Raw genomic sequence first — 15472 nt, 5'->3', positions numbered from 1 at the left:
CTCGGTTTTCATGAATCTTCCCGCCTCGTTCTTTCTCCTCCGGCCACCAAATCCGACACCTGAGGTATGGTTTCTGGACTATTTTTGATGCTTTAGCTTATTGTTGGGTAGGATTTCATTAATTGTTTGAATAGGGCAGTCGATTTTAAACCCTAAGTTTTGGTCGGGTTTTTAATTGAAATTCCAGCCACTTCCGGCCATTTTTGGGGGTAGGTCCGAGAACAATGATGCCCCCAAATGATGTTTTCAACCTAGGGTAGGAACCTTGGCCCTTAATTTTTAGAAATTTCAGGCGATTACTATCGATTTGGACACCCACGCACTGCCGACACGTGTGGTGGCTCGTGGGATCTTAGATGTGCATTGGGTCCCGTGCAATCCCTATTTGTCACGCGCGTAGGTGTGTTTGGATTGGAATTTGGTAACTGTTGGAGGCTCAAACGGATTTTGCCTATTGTGCGATTTTCGGGTTTGATAAGTTTGAACGGTTGGATCGAACTCAAACTTACGTATGTTGTACCTTGTATTTCTAGGATCGTGTAGGATTGACGGATCGTGGATTGGAGTCCCAGATACTCCGAACTCTGAAACCCTAGGTCGCGTATGTTGTACCTTTTATTAATTTGTATGTGTATTAATGAAATTGTGCAGATGTTAGACCTGATTAGACGTCGTAGGGCGGCGACGACTACATGGAGTTTGGATCCCCTGGCAGTCGGCATCTGCGCCATTGCGCCCGATCGATGGACCACTTGGCGGATTGGTCCCATGGGGTCCCGTGCGCTTGCTTCATCGGCTTCATCTGGCAGGTTAGCGCCAGGCGGCATCACGAACTGCCACCGAGACCACATCAAGCGATCGTTGGGGGCCTGACCATGTATAAATTTCCTTCAACTCCATTCCTCTTTTTTTCTTTTTTTCTTTTTGTTTTTATAGTTAAATTTGTTATTTGTTAATGTCATTTGCTTTTCAGCCAAGAGGAACACCGGAGGGACGTGTTGTGATTGAAGACGGCGAAAGTCACCCGAGTGACCAACGATCGTATCAACATTGGATATGGCGGCGACATCGGGTTGCACCGACGCGGAGTTGCATATTGCTTGGCCCACGACATTGGTCACGTCGTGCGTACCCATTGCCGATGCAATAGAAATCTTAGAAGGTCATGCACTGATGAGATCAAGGCGAGAGGTGCGCGGCCAGTTGTCGGTATGTATCCTACATTTTAATTCTTTTTCTTTCAAACTTTATATATTTGTATTACTTAATGTATGTAATTAATTTCTTGCAGACTAACTACAAGACTAATTGCTTGCAGACTAACTATAAGACGGCGTATGTCAATAGACTCTTTTCTGAGAGGTATAAGCAGTGGAAGAGCGACTTGCACTACCATTTTGAGGTGTTTGATGATCCGCAAATCGCTCTTCAAGAGGGTTGCCCAAAGGAGCTTGAGGGCCGGGAGGATAGTTGGGTGTGGCTCTGCACTCATTTTCAAGAGCATGATTATGTGGTTTTTTTAAAATAATATTTGTTTAATTATGTTGAGGCCCAAAAAATCCATGGATTGGGCCCGAGCAATTATCAGCCCAATACAATATTCCATAAGGGAAAAGAAAAAAAGGGTCTATCCATGCGAGTTATAATCTACATGCCACGCTAAATAAACAAATTATCATGCTATGATTCGCGACAAAATATGATTAACTCATGCTAAAATTAAAACAATCCTTCCCAAGGGCGATAAGGTAAAATATGCCGAGCAACATGCCATGCCGTTATCTCGCACCCAACCACGCTACAAGCCTAGGTGGGCCCAAGCCACTCAAAAAAAACCCGGGGCTTGCTTGAGTGGGTTGTGGCATGGATGGTGATAAATCAACCTGAGACCCATTGATGGACCGAGAAATGGAAGGTCTCGGGTTGCTTGGGAGCCTCGAGACTCAAGCCCATTTCTTAGGCCCAAACATGTGGGTAAGCACAAGAGAGAAAAGTAGCCCAATACCCAAGCAAAACAACCCAACCAAAATAAAGCCCAAGCTAAGAAGCCCAATGTTTAGTAAAAACCCTTTTTGCTTAGGAAATCACCTTAGCCCATATAAAATCCTAAAATAGCCCACAAAAAACCTCAGCTTTTGGAGAAAACAGAGGACACGTGAAGAAAGGATGGCAGACTCCTTAGGCAAAGTTGCTGAAACCAGTCCCAAGCGAGACATCCAAAGAACCGATGAATACCATCCCGCATGCTGTCAGAAGCATCCCTTGGACCAGTATGCATCTTCACTACCTTTCTTTTGTCAAATTTGGTTAAAACGGAGGAAAGGAAAGAAGAAAAAATAGCAAACCAAGAGTAGAAGCTCCCCTGCAGCCTGGGAAAGGAGGATGTTGAGCCCCCAAATCCCTGAATTCATGAAAATGAGCGAAGCAATCTTTGCCAAGAAGGGGAAGTCAGAGAAGGGGAGGAGAAGGGAAGAAAAGCTTAGCCAAAGTAAGTAAAAGCCATTAGGGTTTCTTGAAAAATGGTGATTTCCGGCAGCTATAAATTGAGCCTTCCCCTACCCAACAAAAACAACCCACAACCTGCAGAGAGCAAGCTTTTCTCTCTATCTGTCAAAACTTCGGACTCGTGCTGTTCATCTTCTTCTCAATTTGTTTTTCAGGCAGCTGCCAGAAGAACCCTGCCTTTCTTTTTTCCCTTTCTCTAGTCAAAATTCCTCACAAAACACCTCATTCCTTACTTAAACACTTTCATTTCTCATAAATCAAGCCTAATCTCTCTCTTAGTGCTAAACCCATGTTGGTTTTGCTCCCCATGCCTCATGCCACTCATGCTGAGCTGAAAGACCATCTGTAAATATGCCAAAACTTCTTGCAAGTCACCATTATTCTCGTTGGTGAAGATTATCCAAAATATCTCCTAAGGTTTTGCTGCCCTTTTGAGGTATTTTGGGGCTTAATTTTCGAACCTAAACAAAAAGGGCAATCTCCTCAGTCGCCTTTTGCAACAAGCCCAGCCCATTTGCTGCTGGAAGAGAAAAAGCCCCTACATAAATTGGCGACTCTGCTGGGGATTAAGCCATTATCTTCATCAATGCCTCCAAGGAAGAAGACCAGAAGCAACAACATGACTTCCCAGGATGGGCCAAGCCATGCTGACTCAGAGTCAAGCAACATGCCTTTTTCCAGAGAAAAAGAACGTGCAAATGAGGGAACTTTTACCCTCACATACCTTATTACTGACCATTCATGCTATGGGTGAGACTCAGAGGGAGATGGCAGAGATGATAAAAGAACTAAAAAATTCAGCTCCAAAGCCAAGTGAAGTGAACGAGAAACACCCACAAGAGGAATCTGCTGCTGCCGGAAGGAGTCGATCAAAAGGACCATCTTTCGTCACTCAGAGGACGTTGTCGCCATCTTTGGACAAGGAGGAGTCGAAGTCGAAGATTGGAAGTATCTTCCTCAGCCGCCGTATCCATCAAGCTTGCTCCAGCAGCCATATCCTAAAGGCTACGAAGCACCAACCTTTGTCCTCTTTGATGGAAGGAAGGGGAGCCCGAAGGAGCATGTCAATCGCTTCATTGATGCCTTGGGACCATATGCTGGTGATCATAATCTTCGACTTAGAGAATTTTCAAAGAGTCTCACCGATCGTGCATACACATGGTATACAACATTGGCACCAGGCTCTATTCATTCCTGGGAAAGCTTGGCAAGCAAGTGTTTGGGCCAAAAATTGACACACCCAGCCCAAAAAGATGGAAGCCCAAAAAACCAGAAAAGTCCAGAGGCTCATCAGAGCAAACAAAGCTGATTTGGGCCTCACAGGCCCAATATAAAAGGAAGAGGGAGCCCAGGAATAGGAACAATCCCACGTGACATCTCTGGGATAAAGAAAGTCAGCAATGGCGGAAGTCAGCAATGGCAACTGCCATAGAAGAAGTGATTGAAGGGTTCATGACATCAAGTTGATTCTGAAGAACTGAAGATCAAATCCCTCTTATATATGTATATTCAGAGATTTTTTCTTCTGTCCTTTCAGAGAAGGTAATTCTCCCAAGGAGATAAGCAAGTTACAATCTCGAGAGAGGATAAGCAGGAAGCGAGGCTGTCGAAAAGGAATCAAACTAACCATCACGGGTAAAATATCACAAGGGGCAGCTGAAATTGGGAAAGAGATTAGGTTCCTTTTCAAGAAAATCAGGGAAGTGATTGCCTATCTGAGAGCCTATCTGCCAAAACTGAAGAAGAAGAGGAAAATGGGGGAAATATCTTTGCCGCCCAATAAATAAACACAATCACCCTACTCCAGAGAAGAAACAGTTTACTATAAATACAAGAAGGAGTGAACAGGGGAAAGGACAACCAAAAAATCAATCAGACAACCAAAAAATCAATCAAAAAGACAACCAAAAATCAATCAAAAACAAAAACTCAAAATGATCACTTGATCTCAAAAAACCTTCAAAACACTGAAGCGACCAAAGCTCATTGAGCCACAACACACAAAAACACAACACAACTCAAAAGCAACCAGAAGCTCACTTGAATTCCAAGTGAAAACCAACTTTAGATTAGAATTCCCAAGGTTCAGACTTAGAAAATAAGTCATTCAAAACGAGATCTCTCTCGTTACAAATTTGGTTTAGCAAAAAACCAAGACAGGTAGAGCTTGAGCTTTTCCCAAACATGAAAACCTCAACAAATTTTACAGTGCATTCTAGCCCATCAAGTCCTCGAGAACGACCATACGCCTTACAGATGAAGAAGCGCGATTACGCCACTCGAAGCTTCACAAAAGCTTAAGGTACATTGAAGCTCTGCCAGAATCAACCTTTGGTATCGATTTATAGTTGAAGCTTAGCAATCGAGTTGTCAGCGGTCGATCCGGCCAGGACAATTTTGTATTCTGGTCGGTCCAGCCGTCTCGATCCGGCCGGGCATTTCGGTCCGCCCTGAGCAGAACCTTCCATCTCGATGTAAATGGAGTTCCAATCAGATCTTCATCTCTCTAGCATGAGTATTTATTGTTATAGTTTTGTAAAAGGCGATTACGCCTAAAAATGCGATTTAAATTCCATCAACCATTACGCGTAATGCCTTCTTTATAATCTTGAGATAAATTGTTAAAGTCCTCACCGATTGAGGCAAGAAAAGAACTTACTTGGGAGATATTCCTCACCCAAATTCACAATCGCTTTATGAAATCGGTAATTTGAGGCAAGTTATCCATTCCAAACTAAAGTGCTAGAATTTTTATTACTAGCGATCGCCGACACCAAAGAAACATGACTTGTTGACCAGTCTATGGTTCTCAAGGCGGGGGAACTTTGCCCTTCCATCACGGGAGTAAAGCGCAAAAGCGGGCAAGCGAAGTTCGTAAGAAGTATTTCCAGCATGAAGAACGAGTCACCACCACTCAACTCAACAACACTCGCCAAAAGCATGGTGAGGATCTCGTGGACTTTGTACGTAGGTTCAGGGACCTGGCATTGGATTGCTATGATGAGAAAGATGAGGAGGCGCTTGTTGAAATCTGCATCAGCAATATCGTTGCAGATTATAGAGTGTATTTGGAGAATATTGGCATTAGTCAATTTTCTCTACTCTTTGGAAGCTGTGAGGAAGACGAGCATGTCCATCAAGCCACCAGGACAAAGGACTTAGAGGAATGAGAAGAAGGAAGCGCATCAGACATTAGCAATAGATGACAAGCCATCCAACGACTACAATTCACGTAAACGGAAGGATAGGGAGACGTATCCACCACTACCATGCAAAGATGAAGAATTTCATGCTATCCTTGACACAATGATTGCTGATGGCGTAATCAAACCTGTCAGACCCTACAAAATTCCTACTCGAGAGGAAAAGAATGATCCTAGGTACTGCCGTTATCATCAATTTGTGGGCCATCCAACTCACTGCGAGTCGAGAAGGGTTTACATGCCAAAATACATGAGGGAGTCCTTGAACTTCCCTCTAGGAAGCAAACGATTGATGAAGACCCCTTGCCAAAACGAAGGGGAAAGGAGGTAGCCATGTCATTACATGCTCACAGTGATTTGCTTGATGATGATGAATTGTGCCACCCTTGGAGGAATGACCCAAAGCCGCCGGAAACTATATGGGAACCTTGCGGAAACATGGAGAAGGCATATTGGTGTAAATATTCGAGGCCTTCAAGTTACAACACACCATGGCCACTCGCTGATGGATGAGGTAATCGCGAGGCGAAATTTTGTTTTGGACATCTTAGGAAGAATGCTACTCGGGGCTTTATCCGGGCGGGGTGTGGGAGCAGCTGTAAATGAAATTTCATAATATCACGGAGGCTGAAGCAGCGTGATGGGCGTTATTTAAGCATGAACGAGGCCCACAGCCACATGGTCCTTCAAAGAAAGCCAGAGTTCAAATCACTCTTTGACCAGCAGCTTGGTTTCGGGCCTCAAGCAAAGAAGCAACCAGTAGCTCGATGAATATCTCTGCGGAGTCTAACTCTCACTGCTTTACAGCTCAACCACAAGGGTCATTCTTGGGAAATGACAATGCTATTGTCTTCACGGACGAAGACATGGAAGTTCCATACCCGGACCATAGGAGGCCGCTTTACTTGGAGGGACAAATCAATTATGTGTTTATAAGGAAAGCTTTGGTAGACTCGGGTTCCTCTGTCAACATATTACCTCTGTCTGTGCTTATGGCAGCTGGTATCCCATTGTCCAAAATCGCCCAATCACAAACAAACATCAGTGGTTTCGGGAATAAGAGTGAGGTCACAGTCGGGCATCTAGAAGTAAATTTGAAGGTTGGGCCAATTCGGTCACTTACTAAGTTCTATGTTGTGGATGTGGATGTGGCTTACCATGCTTTGCGTGGAAGGCCATGGCTCAACAAGCATAAGCTTTTGGTCTCTACCTATCATCAATGCGTAAAAGGAAGGATTGGGCTGAGGCCGCTACGCATACCTGGAAATCAAGCACCGTTCAACAAGGATGAAGCTCACTACTCCGAGGCGGAATTCTACACCTGAATGCACAGTGCTTTGGAAGCAATCCATCCAAGGATTTCGGGACCTACCTTCCTTCGTGGACTGAAATTCGTGATTTAAGCAATGAGGAGCTCATCACCATTGTTGATCGAGAGAGAAAGAGGCACTCGGAAGTCAACAACCACGCCTATGATCATCCCCAATGCTCAAAGGTGACGCTGCCCGATGGGCGTACTGTGTACCGCTTATGACGGGGTTGGGGGCTTGACCGTGTCTTACGGGAAAGCCCCAGAGTATGGAGGGAAAGTAATGCAAGCAAATAGCTGTGGAAGTTCCGACAACAAGGCACCCATGCCTTGTGTTTTCCAAGAACCAATGGCAGCACCCAGACACATGCAAGATGGATCGGTGTGATGGCGAGCAGCTGAAAGCGATTGATTTGAGTGAAGATCCCTCTACCCGAGGCCTATTTCCATAAGTGTTCATTTAACAAGTAAGGAGAAGGGCGGCCTTGGTATCTTTGCTAAAGGAATTTCGAGATGTGTTCGCTTGGAGCTATGAGGAAATGTCAAAGCTTAAACCCAAACTTAGTAAGTCATACTTTGAATATTGAGCTTGGTACAAAACCTATCGTGCAGCCAAGAAGGAATTTTCATCCACTGAAGTCGAGAAGCAAATCAAGGTGGAAATTGAAAAGTTGTTAGCTGCCGGATTCATTAAGCCAATCAAGCATCCAACATGGTTAGCAAATATTGTGCCTGTGAAGAAAAAGACCGGAGTAATTAGAGTATGCACGGACTATCGAGATCTCAACCGAGCTTGCCCAAAAGATGAATTCCCACTGCCTAACATGGAACATCTTGATTGATTCAACCTCGGGTCAAGGATTGTTGTCATTCATGGATGGGTTTAGTGACTACAATCAGATCAAGATGTCACCTAAAGATGCTGAAAAGACAGCCTTTCGAACACCATATGGGAATTTTTATTATCACAGTCATGCCATTCGGCCTTAAAAATGCTGGCGCCACTTACCAAAGAGCCATGACAGCGGTATTTCACGACATGATGGGAAAAGAAGTCGAAGATTATGTGGATGACCTTGTGGTGAAGTCCAAAACCAGAGAAGGCCATCAGGAAGCTTTGAGGAGAGTCTTTGAAAGGTGTCTGTCACGGTTTAAAGATGAATCCAAAGAAGTGTGCGTTAGGGGTTTCATCCGGTAAATTCTTGGGGTTCCAAGTACACCAGCGTGGCATAGACGTGGATCCTGAAAAGACTAAAGCTATAAATTCTCTTGCACCGCCTAGAAACCAAAAAGAATTGAAAAGCTTTATGGGAAGATTATCGTATATTCGACGCTTTATCCCAGGTTTTGCTGCTACCATGAGTGCTTTTACTCCATTGCTCAAGAAGGGCAAGCCGTATGAATGGAGTGAGAGGTGCCGAGAAGCTTACAAGAAGGTGCAACAAATAATCACCAAGCTGCCCACTATGAAAGCACCTATTCCGGGGCTTCCTCTAAAGCTTTATTTGGCTGCAACAAACACAGCAATAGGGGCTTTGCTTGCTCAAGATGATCATGACGGGGAAGAAAGTCCCATTTATTACGTAAGTAGGCAACTAAGGGGAGCTGAAGTAAGATATCCAAAGACTGAACTCTTGTGCCTTGCTCTTGTCTATGCTGCACAACGCTTCGGCATTACTTCCTTGCTCACAAGCTACATCTCATGGTGAAGTCCGACCCCGTAAGATATTTGCTTACAAGGCCGGTGTTATCCGGACGCCTTGCACGTTGGCTGCTACAACTGTCCGAGTTTGATATCACCTGCACCACCCCAAAAGCCATCAAAGGGCAGGCGGTGTGATTGACATGTCGGCTCTATTTCCGAAGTCGAAGAATCTACAATCTCTAAAGAAGTTATGGGGAAGCTACCAAAATGGTTGTTGTAGTCACAAAGCGCAGAACCATGGACCCTCTACTTCGATGGGTCTTCTACATCGAAGGGTGGAGGGGCAGGTGTGGTGCTTGTCAATCCCGAGGGGCAAGCCACGGCCCTCTCATTTAAGCTAAATTTCCATGCACAAATAATACGGCAGAGTATGAAGCTTTTATTGCAGGGATGTCTACAGCAAGGGAAATGGGCGTCAAAAGAATTAAAATTATTGGGGATTCAAACTTGGTGCCTGAGTCAATTACAAGGAAATTTCACAGTGAAGGAACCAGCATTGGCACCATATTGTACATTGAAAAGGTTTGTTCGTTCTTTCAAACAGGTTGTGTTGGAACATATCCCGGGAGTCACTAATAGATATGCTGATGCATTGGCCACTTTGGGGTCAAGGCTCTCATTTATTGAAGAACAGCCCAATATTGCGAGTAATCAAGAAGGACCGCCATGTTGTTCAAGCAATGGCTCAAGGAGGAGCATGGAAGAGGATGACTGGAGGAAGCTGGTGAAAGAAAAAATAGGCAAGGGAAGCGACATCAAAGAATTGAAGGATTATGCGATCATCTTAGGGAGTATCTGAGGCGCCTTCCGGGAGGTATTTTGACCCTGCATAGGGACAACAGGCGAGGGAGAAGCTTCAAGAGGTACATGAGGTTACTTGCAATTTGGAGCCAATAATCAGCTTGTATCGGCGCCTGTGGCTACAAGGGTTATTATTGGCCGAGAAATGAGGAAACAAGCTGAAATACAAGCCAATTGTCCCAAGTGTGCAAGGATACCCTCCACCGAGGAATCATTCACCGTCTCATTTGCGGAGGATTGGAGGACTCCATACTTGGCATCCTTCATCAAGCCTTGCCAACCGATCCCAAGCATGCACGCAAGCTCAAAAGGACAATGAAAAGATACTTCATAGATGGGTCAACTCTTTATCGTAAGGGGTTTAATGGTGAGCCATTAAAATTCTTGGGAAAGTCAGAGGCCTGGCCAAGCCATGCAAGAGATTCATCTTTGGAGAATGTGGTGAGCACCAAGGAATGAAGAGGCTTTACCGGCAGCTGCTGAGTGTTGGGTATTATTGGCCTACAATGAAGAATGATGCATACAACTTTGTGAAGAGATGCCACACATGCCAAGTTCATGCCAACTTAAGCCATAAGCCTCCCACGCTGCTGCGGGACATGCGCACTCCTTGACCCTTTCATACTTGGGGGCTTGACTTCGGGACTATCCATCCACCGTCCGACGGCTACATATGGATCCTCACGCCACCGAGATATTTCACAAAGTGGGTTGAGGCAGTTCTTCTTGGAAGGCCACGGGGTCGTTGCAAATTTCATCCAGTGAATATATCGTCGCAGATTTGGAATCCCTATAAGATTGTCACGACAATGGCACCCCATTTGTCAATAAGCAAGTAAGCTCGACACTTAGGGGTTATGGTGTCAAGCATCGTCGCTCCACGCCTTATTATCCACAAGGAAATGGTCAAGCGGAAGCCACGAACAAAACTTTATTAAGGATCCTAAGCAAAATGGTTTATGAATATGAGGGAGGTTGGAGTGTTCACCTGCCGGATGCTTTATGAGCCTACCGCACCTCTTCAAAAAGTGCCACAGTGTTTCTTGCCCTATTCGCGTGTATGGGTCCGATGCCATTTCACCGGTAGAGATTACCATCCCCCCTGCGAGAATTAGACCATTAACGACCTTGAATGGGATACAAAGTCGTGCTCGAAATGGCGCTCGGACCTTGAAGCTTTGGATGAAAAAGAGCGGAAGCCAAAAAGAGGACAGCGTTGTACCACAAACTGTAGCTCAAGCCTATAACAGACAGTCAAGCCTCGCGCCTCAAGCAAGGAGACCTCTGCATAAAAGTTGTGGAGCATGTGAGAAGACAGGTGTCGGGACCTTCCAAGTTTGCGCCACAATGGGAAGCCACGTTCTGCATAAAAGAAGTTCACAGCAGTGGCTATTATCGCTTGGTCTCTGCCAAAGAAGGACAACCCGCCAATGGGAAGTGGCTCAAGCTCTACTACTGCTAAGTTAACTTTATGCCTAGTACTTTTGTATTTCCTCCCTGTCAAAAAAAAAAAAAGATAAACTCCTTCTGTCTTATTTTTACGTTTTGAAAAAAAAAGACACCTTTGTATGATGCACCATTATGGTAGCAAGGGCTTTTGCAATGAGAATGAAGGAATATTTTGAAAAAAAATATATATTGTGTCTCCAAAAACTTTACTATTATTAACCCTTTCTCAAATTTTCTCTATATATATACGCATATATACATATATATATAAACATGCTACTTAGTAGTAAAACATGCCGGGCAAAGCCACTTAGACGGGTCCCCAAGCATCACGCTTAAGCAAAAAAAAATAGCATAAGGCATGTTGCAAAGAGACATGCAATTTTGAGATGCTGGAACAACACGATACAACACTGGAAGCTTTATAGAGCCCAAGCGAGAAATCACGCACGTATTGGCTCGACCCTTTGCGAAGGGTGGGAAGCTATTTTGTCAAGCTTAGAATCTAGATAAGCCATGCAAAGAAACTTTCAAAATTTTGCTTCTACATTAAAAAATTTAATGACATATACCCCGCATTTTCAATGATATCAACCTATCGAAAATTTCAAGCGGTCCATAAAGACAACTCACGGCCAACAAAGCGGTACATATATATATATATACACAGAAATGTGCAACATGCCTTGAGCATTCGGAAATTCATACAAGCTTAAGTAGTTTAATATCAAAATTACAAAGGCATAACGACGTAGTCGTTAGAGTCTCGAAAAAAAAAACAACACTACAAACAAAGCAAAATAAAACTGCATATGCTGAAGGTCTACGCGCCCTTAAGTCACAAAGAAAGCAGGATCATGTGCCAAGCTAAATAGTCACCAAGCCGAGGATGGGCAATCTGCAAGAAAAAAAAAAGAAAAAAGAAAATGTGTGTCAAAAAATAGTTGCTGCTGGAATATGTAACGTGATAAAAAAAAATGATGAATGAGTTGAGTACCTGTAAGCTATGGGAATGCCGAAAAGAACAAAGGAAGCCCGGAGATAATCGGCGCTGCCTCCGTCACGCACTCGGCGTTGTCAATAGAAATACCCTTAGCAAGAAGGAGGGCATGCATCTCCGTGCCGTTCTCCAACTCCTGTTGTTTAATATTCAAAGCGTCATGGCCCTTACTTCATCAGTCATGCGATAATTGTATACCACGAATGGCCCGTGCTCCAAAGACGGCATGTGCTAAGTTCTTCACAAGTTTGAGAGAAATTCCACGCAAAAACCAAATTACGGCCTCACATATGCTCATCTCGCCAGTGAGTAGTTTGTGATCTGTAATGTCAGGAGTTGCATGGTGTCCATCCGTGAAGTACTAAGCAGGGCTCGAAGAGCGGTGCACCTTGAGAAAGAGGAGGTGACATCGTAGCTTCCATCAAACTTCGTGTTGTCCATAAACCTTTTCAAGGCTTCTGCAGTCTCTGGATACTGAGGGAGACCTTGGGCGTCACATAACCATCAATTTGTGGCAAGTGAAGAAGTTCATCAATGGATCTAAGAATGGTGACACCACCATCAAAAAAGGCTTTGAATGCCGTGTAGGAGTTTTCCCAATCTCGCCAAGACATGCCTTTCTCGAATGAATGCCCTTTTGAGAACTGCGATAAAAGCATCACCATTCTTATGGCTATTGTCAATAATCTCGACAAAGGGATGTCTTTTGGAAGAAGTAGAGCGGTGCCGAAGCTATATCGGTGTGCTCGATATCGGAAAAGTAAGGGGATGTCTTCTTTGGAAGAAGTGGGCGGTGGGAAGCTATGTCAGTGCTTTCAGGATTGGAGAAATAGGAGGGGCCTGTTGGAAGTGGTGGAGGCATCGGCGCCATGTCAAGAGTACATGGGTTAGGAGAAGGAGGAGGTTACCTTGCTGGAAGGCTCAAGGCAGACTTTAGCGCGATAGTAGGAAGGGCAAAATCGACCTCCGATGAAGCACCTATCGTGCCTTCAATGGTGGGCACGACCCTGCGGAGAAAGGCAAAGTATAAACTATAGGACACAGAGGCAGTATGCAATGTTAATATTCCAAGTAGAACAAGCAAGAGGGATATTTGATACAGTTCAATGTCGACGCGCTTGTTGTCCATGATTGCTAGCCAAGCGAGTCGTATCCCGAGCCATCAAGCTCCTCCAAGCTAGTGCCGAGAGAAGGCTGGATATGTGTCTTCATCGTGACTATCGTATTGGCCTTCATCAAGGTCCTCATCCATGCCACTTGTATCGCGAGCGCTCTCTTGCTCATGAATGTTAATCTCGGTCCCCCTGCACCACTGTCATCGCTATCATCATCACTACTATCATCAACCGTCACCACTACCTTGGGTCGGGTCTTCACCTTTATTCTTACGGGTATTAGCGAATTGCGTTTCAGAATCGCGATGCTTGGCTTGAGGTCACGAAACCCCTTACCCTTGCCTTTACTTTAGAAGTACAGCAAAATAAGATAAAGGTATACTTATATATGCGTAAAGCGAGGAAACAAAGAGGCAACAACCAAAAAAAAGCGGCAATACTTACTGCGAGGAGATGAAGCTCTTGGTGCTGCTCGCTCGCTGCGGAAGCTATAGGCTCTTTGCTGCAAAGGCTCGCAAGGCAAATTTTCTTGAGCTAGGAGGACCACTTGCGCTACCTTAGGGATGAACCTTTTGGACCTTTTACAGCTTGCCTTTTCTCGGCGTTGCAGTTTTCCTCTCGCCCGTTTCCCATGTACGGCACTTTTCCGGTCTTGTGAGAACCCGACTTTCTAACTTCCGCTTTAGCGAAAAGTCACCAACAATCTCTCCGCTTTTGAAAGTAAAAGGCAGATTTCGCTTCTCGCTCAGGGAAATGGCCTTCTCTTCCGACACTAAGCGGGCATGATGAATGATGGTTGGAATCAATCTATCACAATGGGCAGCATGGAATCGGCTAAATGAGGCAAAGCAGCGGTTCCAATAATTTTGGTAGGCCTTCGAGAGACTACCAATCGCGCTGCCATTTGGCTGGCCAGCAAGAGCAAGAAGTCTGCCGTCTCGGCACACTCTCATGATCTAAAAACCACATGCAAGGTCGGGAATCTCCATGGTTGGGGTTGGAAGACACGCCTTGGTCAAACCCAGTTTGTCGTGTCGACCCGGGAATAATAAGCGAAACCTCCGGTGATCATCACCAAGCGTGGGCAAAGGAAGACATGCGGCACTTAGTAATGCCTCCCTCGAGTGGGCAGCCTTGGCGTGGCTAGGGCCTCGACCAAGACAACAAAATCTGCATAAAAAGGTGTATTGCTGAATCCCTCCGATAAAACACAGTATGGGCGGAAGATGAATTTCTCAACATCGTCCGGCAGCTCTAAAAAATTTTGGCCTTTCCGTTGCATGCGACGGGACCATCTACATATCAGAGGAAGACTACCCGGCATGTAGGAATTCTCGTCCGAAGCAACTAGTGACTCAGCCTTTGAATAAGGAAGTGGAGATACCTCTATCCCTTTGAAGCGTTCCCATAAAAAGATTTGCAGGAAACTGGAGTTTGCAAAAGTCTCCACAGCCATGGTTCCAGCCGCCCTCTTCTCAAGAAATTGAATCTGGACAAGCAAGCGATATAAGTGCCCTAAGAACATGGGGGCTAAAGGGATCATGCTACCCCGTGCTATTGCCAAAGCCAACGGAAACACTCTCCCATGCAAGCAGTCTTGGGAAAAATCACGAAAGAGGAACCTCCCGAGCCACAATGACACAAACGCGGCAAGGCGACACGGCTCATCTCGGTCTTTGTTCCCGAAAAATTGAATCCAATTCTGAATCTTGAAGTACTACGAGAAGTCGGAGCACCCTTCCGTAAAGTCTCAAGCTTTAGCCCATCTTCCGGGGTTAATGCAATGCGGAAAGGATCTTGACTGCCGCAAAATGGGAGCCGGAAAATATTGGCTACATCCTCAAGCGTGGGAGTGAACTCTTCCACGAACAAATAAAAGTATGTGTCTCGGTACTCCACCGTCTAACCAAGTGTCGAAGCGTCTTGACTTCAATATGGATGTCGCAAGCCTTAGAAGCAAAGATGGCTTCCAACACACCTGCCCGGCTTAGGATATCACGGGTAGGACGGGTTCTTGATTCATGGTCAAGCCTACCAACCCTTGCTGGTGCTGGGGATATTGAAAAAACAAAGGAACTGCAGGAAAGACCCCTTTCTATGCAGCACCTTGATATAGATGCGGGGTCGATCACTGGGGTAGATTCTGGCGCTGGTTCTTCATCAATGATTATATCCTCGTCGGCACCCTTAAGCATAGGAGGTGGCCTCCCTCTCTTCAACCTGTCATCCATGGAATAAAGGTGATCCGTTATGATAAATGGTGGATTACTGGATGCCATAATAGGTACCTGCGTATAGAAAAGCGGGAAGAAGCAAGATGGAATTAGCACACATAAGATATGTATCGAGCACGACTAGTTACGGTCGTCCGAGCAAACATGCAAT

The 15472-nt window shown here is 45.1% G+C and overlaps 1 protein-coding gene across 1 annotated transcript; it reads left to right on the top strand.

Moving 5' to 3' along the window:
* Positions 1–6475: 6475 nt before the first annotated feature.
* LOC148919000 (uncharacterized) lies at positions 6476–7033 on the top strand. Its single transcript, XM_089048757.1, has one exon. It carries the CDS (start codon positions 6476–6478, stop codon positions 7031–7033), a length of 558 nt encoding a protein of 185 aa, XP_088904883.1.
* The last annotated feature ends 8439 nt before the right edge of the window (positions 7034–15472 follow it).

Source organism: Prunus mume, linkage group LG3 (assembly GCF_029339155.1).
Source record: "Prunus mume cultivar Tortuosa linkage group LG3, ASM2933915v1, whole genome shotgun sequence".
NCBI classification, from domain to species: domain Eukaryota; kingdom Viridiplantae; phylum Streptophyta; class Magnoliopsida; order Rosales; family Rosaceae; genus Prunus; species Prunus mume.
This window is presented reverse-complemented; position numbering and strand designations above follow the sequence as displayed.

What these genes read in the sequence shown, in the direction of transcription:
- LOC148919000 (XM_089048757.1), top strand. Translation starts at nt 6,476, where the DNA reads ATGAATATCTCTGCGGAGTCTAACTCTCACTGCTTTACAGCTCAACCA.